The sequence below is a fragment of the Engraulis encrasicolus genome, chromosome 18 (assembly GCF_034702125.1).
Source record: "Engraulis encrasicolus isolate BLACKSEA-1 chromosome 18, IST_EnEncr_1.0, whole genome shotgun sequence".
Lineage (NCBI taxonomy): Eukaryota > Metazoa > Chordata > Actinopteri > Clupeiformes > Engraulidae > Engraulis > Engraulis encrasicolus.
The window spans coordinates 9,516,574-9,526,991 of NC_085874.1; the positions used below are offsets into that span (position 1 = coordinate 9,516,574).

At 44.1% G+C, this 10,418-nt stretch overlaps 1 protein-coding gene across 1 annotated transcript in view; it reads left to right on the plus strand.

Moving 5' to 3' along the window:
* kif25 (kinesin family member 25) overlaps positions 1–8,141 on the plus strand; it is a 19,367-nt gene extending 11,226 nt beyond the window's left edge. Inside the window, exons 10-15 of the mRNA XM_063222339.1 lie at positions 1–50; positions 459–629; positions 1,179–1,333; positions 3,007–3,294; positions 5,785–5,940; positions 7,981–8,141. The exon at positions 1–50 is cut by the window's left edge and continues 94 nt beyond it. Of these exons, the coding sequence (XP_063078409.1) occupies positions 1–50; positions 459–629; positions 1,179–1,333; positions 3,007–3,294; positions 5,785–5,940; positions 7,981–8,141 (981 nt within the window). The remainder of the gene's footprint in view (positions 51–458; positions 630–1,178; positions 1,334–3,006; positions 3,295–5,784; positions 5,941–7,980) is intronic.
* Positions 8,142–10,418: the final 2,277 nt, after the last annotated feature.

Sequence of the window (10,418 nt, forward strand, 5' to 3'; positions counted from 1 at the left end):
GCCAATGAGCAAGAGGGAATCATCCCCAAAGCCGCCTCCGAGCTCTTCAGGTATCCGTGTGTGTGTGTGTGTGTGTGTGTGTGTGTGTGTGTGTGTGTGTGTGTGTGTGTGTGTTGCTATCTCTACCCATTGTTTCCAACGTGTAGCCTTTGAATAATATTTGAATCCTGTACGTGTAATTTGAGGACAATTCAGATATGTTCGGCTGCTTGGAGGAACAGCCAGACTGTTTTGAGGTGTCAGTTATGGAGGTCTACAGTAGTGACGTGTTTCAATACAAAGAAGTGATTTAAACATCGACACAAATAAGAGGTGTATCAGTGTTACAATAGTGACGTGTATCTGCATATGCGGATGTGTTTCTTCGTTAATGTGTTTCCCTGAAATCAGAGTGGCGGTATGTTTTTTTAGGTCCAAAATAGCAAGATGTTTGCATGTGTGTGTGTGTTTGTGTGTAGGCTGGCTGCCGAGCGTCCAGTAGACAGCGTGGAGGTCTCTGTAGTTGAGGTCTACAATAACGAAGTTCTGGACCTGCTGGCCAAAGAGGAGGAGGGTGGGGCCTACGGCGTCAAACGAGAGGTCATCACCATGGCAACCGGCAACGTGGAAGTTCCAGGACTCACGCACGAGTCAGTCATACAAACACACACACACACACACACACACACACACACACACACACACACACACACACACACCAGACACAAACACACAGGACTCCGCACATTCAATCATCCATGGTAGTCACACATTGACTGTAGGAACAGACCTGGTGCTGGATAAAACCATCTGGCGGGCCGCATCTGGCCTCCAGGCCTCATGTTTGACACCCCTGCCATATAGTGATGATGACTGCACATGGCCACAGCATGCTTTCCCCGATTTGCAGCATTTTCAACTGTGGATTTTGAAGTCCCAGGACTTCCGTATGCCCTGAAGAATGCCATGTTGGCAGTTTTTATGGATTTATTGACATTAACGAGTTTTTTAAACTGTTATTAGTGAGTGCTCTCCTGATATCGAGTGGGCAATTCCAACCAGGAAATGTGTGTCCATGGCTAATCACTAATGCTACTGCAGACATCTGGAATTCTTGTCCACCAGTCTGTTTTTCTTAACATCTCTCTCTCTCTCTCTATCTGTTTCCTCCCTCTACCACCACCCCCACCCCACCCCAGGCCGGTGTCGAGCTGTGCGGATGTGATGCGTCTGTTGGGGTCTGTGTTGCGTGTGAGAGCTCAGAGTCCGACACAGGTCCATCGAGACTCCTCACGCTCCCACCTGGTCGTCACACTGACCATTACATCACGAAGCGCCAACGCCATCGCACTGGGTAACACACACACACACACACACACACACACACACACACACACACACACACACACACACACACACACACACACACACACACACACACTAACACACTGATACACTGATACAGTATATCACAGAAGTGAGTACACCCCTCACATTTCTGCAGATGTGTAAGTATAGCATTTTCATGGGACATTAAAGGGACACTGTGTGAGATTTTTAGTTGTTTATTTCCAGAATTCATGCTGCCCATTCACTAATGTTACCCTTTTCATGAATACTTACCACCAGCATCAAATTCTAAGTATTCATTATGACTGGAAAAATTGCACTTTTCATACATGAAAAGGGGGATCTTCTCCATGGTACGCCATTTTGAATTTCCAAAAAAGCCAATTTTAGCTGCAAAAAAGACTGTACTTGGATCATGCTAGAAAATATTTGTTTATTACTTAGTAAACTTTCATGTAAAGATCAAATTTGGCGATAGGCAGCCCAGTTTCAATGAGCAGCATAGTTTCAGTACCATTTCCTGCACAGTGTCCCTTTAAAGAAATTTCACTTTGACACAATGAGCAGTAGCCAGCATACAACTTGTACTGTATAGCCCAGGGCTATTCAAATGGCGGCCCTGGGGCCAGATGCGGCCCTTGGACAGCAAGGTTCTGGCCCCCGACAAGCCCCTTGAAATACAGAATTGGACCCCCAGACCCCCCACTTCAATGAGGTCTCCCATGTTTTTTTCATTGACAGTCGGCAACCATAATACATAGTTCAGCCCCTTTACTGGGAGGAATTTGAATTAAATTGAATAGCCCTGGTATAGCCGCTTCAACTTATTCAACTTACGTAGTGAGACTGACATGGTTTGGGACTGCAGGAATGCCGTCAACATTGAAAAGCTGAATTTCACCAAATGAAACATGTAATTTGACTACTGAAGCAGATCATGATCATATCTATGGCATTTTTACAGGGCTGGTCTGGGATTAAAAAAAACTGAGCCGGGCATTTTCAGCGTCAACTAGTCCACTAGGCATTCAGAGAGACAACGAGGCATATGTTGACATTAAAGCAATCTAATATGACCTATGTTGAGTGCAATAGCCAAAATGTTACATTTATATCTCACTGTCTTGCAGACGGTCATGAACAGTAAACTAGGCAAATGCCATTTATACCATATGGCCATTCCAGCCATGGATTTGAACATAGGGTGTGCTCTCATTTTGAGACATTAATGGCTGTATTTCAAATGATTTGAGTGAACAATAAACGTAATTGGCTATATGAGTTGCACGCTAGCTACTGTTCATTGTGTCAAAGTGGCATTTCTTTTATGTTGTGCCATGAAAAGATATAGTTACATATCTGCATAAATGTGAGGGGTGTGCTCACTTCTGTGACACACTTTCTCTGTCACACACACACACACACACACACACACACACACACACACACACACACACACACACACACACACACACACACACACACACACACACACACACACACACACACACACAGTTACAAACCAAATATAGTATAATACTTTGGTTTATCTGTCTGCTGAATGTAACTTATGTGTTTTTGTGTGTATTTGTGTATGTGTGTGTGTGTGTGTGTGTGTGTGTGTGTGTGTGTGTGTGTGTGTGTGTGTGTGTGTGTGTGTGTGTGTACGCACGTCAGCGCGGCGTATGCAGTCTCGCCCAGCCCCCCCTCGTGCGCCCCCCCAGCGAGACTTCTGGAGCCCCCGCTGTTCCCGCCGCGCAGCTCCGGTCGTCCCCACACGAGGGCGCTCCACTGCAGCCTACGGCAGCCCAGAGGAGCGGCCCTCCAGCCCCGCCTCCTCCGCCTGCTCCTCCCCTTTCTCCTCCCCATGCCACTCCCCCTGCCCCTCCCCCCGGCCCAGCATCTCTCAGGAGCCCGTCAAGACCAGACTGCAGCTGGTGGACCTGGCCGGGAGCGAGTGTGTGGGTAAGGAAATAGCGCCTGTTGTGGGAGGGGGGCGCTGTGGTGCAGCGCGATAAGTCCTCCAGGTTCCAATCTCAACTGGGTCATTTCCCAACCCTTCCCCATCTCTCTCTCCACACACAGTTCCTGTCAACCTTCACTGTCCTATCAGAAATAAAGCCAAAAAGCCACAAAAAATGTTATTTAAAAAAAAAATGTTTCTTTAAAAAAAAATAAAAAAATAGCATCACCTGGCTGTTATGTTGGTCGTTAGAATCTGGTGCAGTTGGGGTAGGGAGAAGACAGAAATAGGACATCTACAGTGCCCTCCATAATTATTGGCACCACTGGTTGAGATGTGTTTTTTAGCTTCCAATTATTTTATTTTTTTTCTAAATAATATGGGACTTTAATGGAAAAAAAGAGAAAAATCCAACCTTCAATACAAGTGCATTTATTCAGTGGGGAAAAAATCCCACATAAAGAAATAATTATTTGACATCAAATAATGTGTGTCACAATTATTAGCACCCCTGGTGTTAATATTTTGTACAACCCCCTTTTGCCAACAAAACAGCACCTAATCTTCTCCTATAATGTTTCACAAGATGGGAAAAGACAGAAAGAGGGATCTTCAGCCATTCCTCTTTGCAGAATCTCTCTAAATCATCCAGAGACCTGGGTCCTCTCCTCTGTACTCTCCTCTTCGGCTCACCCCACAGGTTCTCAATGGGGTTGAGGTCAGGGGACTGAGATGGCCATGGGAGGAGCTTGATTTTGTGTCTGGTGAACCATTTCTGTGTAGATTTGGCCATATGTTTAGGGTCATTGTCTTGCTGAAAGACCCAGTGACGACCCAGCTTCAGCTTTCGGGCAGAGGGCAACAGATTTTGATTTAAAATGTCCTGGTATTTCAAAGCATTCATGATGCCATGCACCCTAACAAGGTTCCCAGGGCCTTTGGAAGCGAAACAGCCCCACAGCATCACTGACCCACCCCCATACTTCACAGTGGGTATGAGGTGCTTTTCAGCATGCGCATCTTTCGTGGTACGCCAGACCCACTTAGAGTGTTTGTTGCCAAAAAGCTCAATCTTGGTCTCATCTGACCAAAGCACACGGTCCCAGTTGAAGCCCCAATACCGCTTGGCGAACTCCAGACGCTTGCGTTTATGATTGTGAGTGAGGAAAGGTTTTCTCCGTGCATGCCTCCCAAACAGCTTGTTGGCGTGTAGACAGCGCCTGATGGTTGATTTGGAGACTTTGTGACCCCAGGATGCTACCATTTGGTGTAATTCTGTAGCAGTGAGCTTTGGAGATCTTTTGATTTCTCTTACCATCCTCCTCACTGTGCGTGGTGGCAAAATAAACTTGGGTCCTCGTCCAGGCTTGTTTACCACTGTTCCAGTTGTTTTGAACTTCTTAATTATTCCTCTCACAGTGGATATGGGCAGCTGCAGTTGAGTGGCAATCTTCTTGTAGCCTCTGCCTGACCTGTGAAGGTCGACGCACATCTGCCTCACTTGTATGCTGTGTTCCTTTGTCTTTCCCATGTTTAAGAGTGGATAAGAGAAATGGCCTCGGTGTCACGTCATATTTATACCCCAGGGAAACAGGAAGTGATGAATTACTAATTAAATGTTCCTACATACTCTGGATAACTTTGTAAACTACTGTAGAAATGACAGAAATGCTTCAATTATATTTATTTCCTGGGAATTGTTAAGGGTGCCAATAATTGTGGAACAGGTGATTTAATGAAAAATAATTATTTTTTAGTCAGGGATTTTTTTATTTTCTTACAATTCATTTGAGTTGAAGGCTACATTTTCCTACAATTTTCAGTGTGACAGTATTCTTCTGCAATAAACACTGAATTTATTTTAAGGCTTTTAACACATCTCAACCAGGGGTGCCAATAATTATGGAGGGCACTGTACGTACTTAATGTAAGGCTAGCCAAGTAATAAGCAGAATAATGTTTGGCGAATGTAAAGGGATATGGATATTTGTCCAATTCCTGTATTCTCCCTACCTCAACTGCACCAGATTCTAGTGACGAAGTTAGATGCTTCACTGTCGGAAGGGTCTAACTTAGATGCACGCAAAATCTTTGTTTGAAATGGCAACCGTATCATTAGTTAATTTTCGGTACTTCATTTGCATGATTCCTACAATGTCAAAGTACATATGTATATTGTCTAGAGACCGCAAATCTTGCGCAGTTCAGCAGTTTTTCAAGTGTTAAAATCAGCTGACATAGCTAGGTAACAGACAGTAACATCAGAAATAACAGATGTGTGTGTGTGTGTGTGTGTGTGTGTGTGTGTGTGTGTGTGTGTGTGTGTGTGTGTGTGTGTGTGTGTGTGTGTGTGTGTGTGTGTGTGTGCGTGTGTGTTTGACTGTGTGTGTGTGACTGTCTGTGTGTGTGTGTGTGTGTCTGTGTCCGTGTGTGTGTGTGTGTGTTTGTGTGTGTGTGTGTGTGTGTGTGTGTGTGTGTGTGTGTGGTTGCAGGCATGTCGTGTGTGAGTGGCGCCGCCCTGTGGGAGAGTTCGTGTATTAACCGCAGCCTGTCAGCTCTGTCTGACGTGCTGGGAGCCCTGGCAGAGCAGAGACCTCACGTACCCTACAGGAACAGCAAACTCACACACCTACTGCAAGACTCAATAGGTACATTACATACACACACACACACATACACACACACACACACACACACACACACACACACACACACACACACACACACACACACACACACACACACACACACACACACACACAAAATACAGGAACAGCAAACTCACACACCTACTGCAAGACTCAATAGGTACATTACACACACACACACACACACACACACACACACACACACACACACACACACACACACACACACACACACACACACACACACACACACACACACACAAAATACAGGAACAGCAAACTCACAGACCTACTGCAAGACTCAATAGGTACACACACATAGCCTGAGTATCATCCTCCGTAGTGACCGCGCTGGCTCAATACTTTCGCTTGCTGACCACGGAGTCTGACCCTGCAGCCACCCCCGGCAGTTGGAATTCAGATATTCGTTCAGTATCTGAATAGCCAATAGGCTCGCTGATAGTCTAAGCCCCTCCCTGGGTTTCCTGTAGCCAGCAGCAAAAGATGCTAGTAGCTACTGAATTCACTGCCATTTTCATTCTAGCAAATTTCAGGATATATCGCCGAGCAAATGATGGGACTAGCTGCATGGAAATGATGAAAATTCCGTCGCGGGTTTTTGTGTTCTGACTCCATGTCATCGTGAATTGCGTTCTGCGCTATTGTTCTATTGTGGATTATCGGGAGACGATATTACATTTGACACCGACACTGCATTGCATTTCACACGGATTTCTCTGGACTCACATCAGGAATGAGTATAGAAATCCCCGAAGGACTGACGGAGCTGTTGCAGAGCTTTACCGTGGAAGTACTAAGGAACCAACCGAGGGATTTACTGGAGTTTGCCTTGCAGTATTTCACGCAACTGAAGGAGAACGAAACCAAAGGGGCCGCATTTGACAATGACCAAAATTCGGCCTTGAGATCTGGGAAAGCTGTTAACTTTATCGAAGAAGCCATGCAAATCGATTCAGAAAATGGAGAGGAAACGGAGGATGACGACGAGGAGTTCATAGGTAACAAATAGATTCTACTCAATGCATCACGATTATATTTGGGCAACCATGTCAAGACCTTGGTCCACTAACGACCAACAAAGGGTCGAGCAAGGCAATATGCCAGTTTCATTCAAGATAATTGCAGCCGACAGCTAACTGAAAAATATGCCTCCCCAGCGTGCATGGTGCGTGCCTTGAAAGATAAACATATTCTTCATTGTTTATTAAGGTTATGAAACCAACATGCTTATGTTCTTAAATCATTTTTCTGGCTCTTGTCTCGGATTTGGACAGGGTTATGTGAGCACGTATTAAAAAGGACCATATTTTGTGGTCACCACCGCAGCCCCATGTTGCCATAGGCTATCTGTCAATGGGCCTAGTTCTATGCACCAGGCATGCACTCTGAGAATTTCGCGCGGCGTTCTAACTCATGTAAACAACAAGGTCACGTGAAAAATGGGGCAGCGTTATTGGACTGTTGGTCTCTCAGGTCACCCAATCAAATGAGGCCCCGCCCAGCACGCGCAGCTTGAATTCCCTCATTAAGTGAGATAATTTCCAACTGCCGGGGGTGGCTGCAGGGTCAGACTCCGTGGTCAGCAAGCGAAAGTATTGAGCCAGCGCGGTCACTACGGAGGATGATACTCAGGCTAACACACACACACACACACACACACACAAAAAATACAGGAACTCACTCACCTACTGCAGATCTTTATAGGTACACGCACACACACATACACTTACCCTACAGGAACAAACTCACACAATTACTACAGGACTTTATGTACTACATACACACATACTCACACACACACACACACACAAATATACACACTCTCTCTCTCTCTCTCTCTCTCTCTCTCTCTCTCATTCACACATTTATTACAGGACTCATATGTTCCAGCATTTTGTGTGCGTGTAGGTGGCAATGTTCAGCTGCTAGTGACGTGTGTATCTAACTCCTGTGTGTGTGTGTGTGTATGCGTGCGTGCGGACGCATGTGTGTGTGTGTGTGTGTGTGTGTGTGTTGTAGGTGGTGATGCCAAGCTCCTGGTGATGCTGTGTGTGTCTCCTACTCAGCGCTTCCTGACTGAGTCTCTTCAGTCTCTGGGATTCGGCACACGCGCACGCCAGGTGCAGAGAGGAACCCCCCGCACCCCCCGCAAGAACAACACACACCTCAGGCTTAAATAGACACACACACACACACACACACACACACACACACACACACACACACACACACACACACACACACACACACACACACACACACACACACAGTAGAGTCACCACACACACACAGTAGAGTCACCCCGCACACCCCACAAGAAAAACACACACATCAGTGCTTAAATAGACACACACATACAATCAATCAATGCAATGTCAGGAGGGCCAGTGTTAGATGGGCCCTTTAAGATACCGTATATTCACCAATACGAAGTGTAAACAACATTACCAGAGTGGTGTTACGGATATACGACATGTCAGGACACAGAGATGTGGAAATGTATAGTAATATGTATAATTCAGAGAGATACAGTATACTGTATACTATACTATGTTATCGTAGCAATACAATGCAATATTAAATGTACGTACTGCTTAGATGAACAGTAGAACCTTAAGAGTATACTATAATTTACTATGACGTCACAAGGTTAAAATTCCTTCTTCTAGGTGGCAAAGCAATTTAAAATCAAGTATATTGAACCATGAAATTCATGTACTACATACAGTAGATGAACAGTAGATAATGATGAACAGTAGATATACTTGTAGAACTATGAAATCCATGACAGTAAGTTGTGTTGGTTTGGCCTTAAGGTCCTACTATATGCCGGTGCTAGAGGTGAAAACCGGGCTCTTCAGAGAACCTCCACTCAGTTACACAAGACAGACCAAAAAATAGTCAGGCGATAAACCCGGTTATGTTAAAGGAGAAGTCCAGTTTTTTGAACATTAAGGCCATTTTCTGAGTGGTCTGCAATGTTTTAGAGTCCCCCTCACCGTTTATTTCATGATTGCTGCAGTCTCTGTTATTTGGCTGATTTGGATTTGATCTCAACCAGCTTTAGAATGGCCGTCTATGGGCACCTGCAACTCTGTTCTTAAAATCACCTTTAACATTTGTTTTCAAGAATATGCAACTCAGCAAGTGTTCAGCAGTATTCACTGGTGTTCCTTAACAATTTTCGTAGCGAAATATGGCATCTGTCGTGTTTTATGTGTGTTTTATGTAGCAATTTGTAAATTAAGTTTCACTTTCACTTTCACTTTCTTTCACAAAATAGCAAATAAAAAATGACAGAAGCCATATTTCTCCTTGAAACTTGTTAGGGACTGCTAGTGAACACCCCTAACCACTTTGTGAACTGTAGACTTTCGAAAACAAATGTTTAAGGTGATTTTAAGAACAGAGTTGCAGGTGCTCATAGACGGCCATTCTAAAGCTGGTTGAGATCAAATCCAAATCAGCCAAATAACAGAGACTGCAGCAAGCATGAAATAAACGGTGAGGGGGACTCTAAAACATTACAGACCACTCAGAAAATGGCCTTAATGTTCAAAAAACTGGACTTCTCCTTTAACCATTAGGAAGTGGTTGACCTGTTAACCTGTTTAGCTAAGAAAGTGAGGACTCCAGGCCCTTATACTAGATGATTTTCCTCTACCTCAAGATGAACTTAACCTGGTTTATTGCTGTGCCAGGTTATTGGAATACCCCCCAGTGCTCTAGAACACAATATAACACTCATACACAGTCACATAGTACAGGGCAGAGTACTGTACAGTCACACAATACAGTACAATACAATACAGTATTGTACAATGTAGTACAGCAATGGGATGCAGTTACCAGACGTGTCAAAAGTAAAAGTAAAAATAAAATCATGGTGTTAGTACAAAACTAGCATGTGGTATGACATAGCTGTTACACTAGTTGTCCATTATGCCTAATGAGAGAGATAGATGGTGTTGTTACTGACAAACACTTCAAACCTAACAAGAACCCACCACAAATCTCATCCAATCGGCGCAGAGTTAGCTGATCATAAGACAAGTTGTACGCAAGTCTCATGGTTACTCAGATAAGTTACCTGTGTTGGAAGTTTACACTACTTTTATTTTGACTTTTGACAGTTGCAGAGTAAAATTTGTGTCACACAGCAACAACAACACAATACAAGACAGTCAGATAGTAGGATATAATACCCTACCTGACTGTCCAGTACAGTGCAATACGTTACACTAAGATACAATGGTGTGTTTTTATCTTATATATTATATATATGTTTATATATATTTATATATTATATAATCACATTTTAATACCTCTGTTTATCCATGGTGAGCATCTTAGTAAGCAAGGTGCATTATTCTCAATTAACCTTTGAAGACATGTTGTCGTTATGAATTAGCTGTTACCAGAATGTCAATGACCAAGTCGTCGCGCATTACTAAATG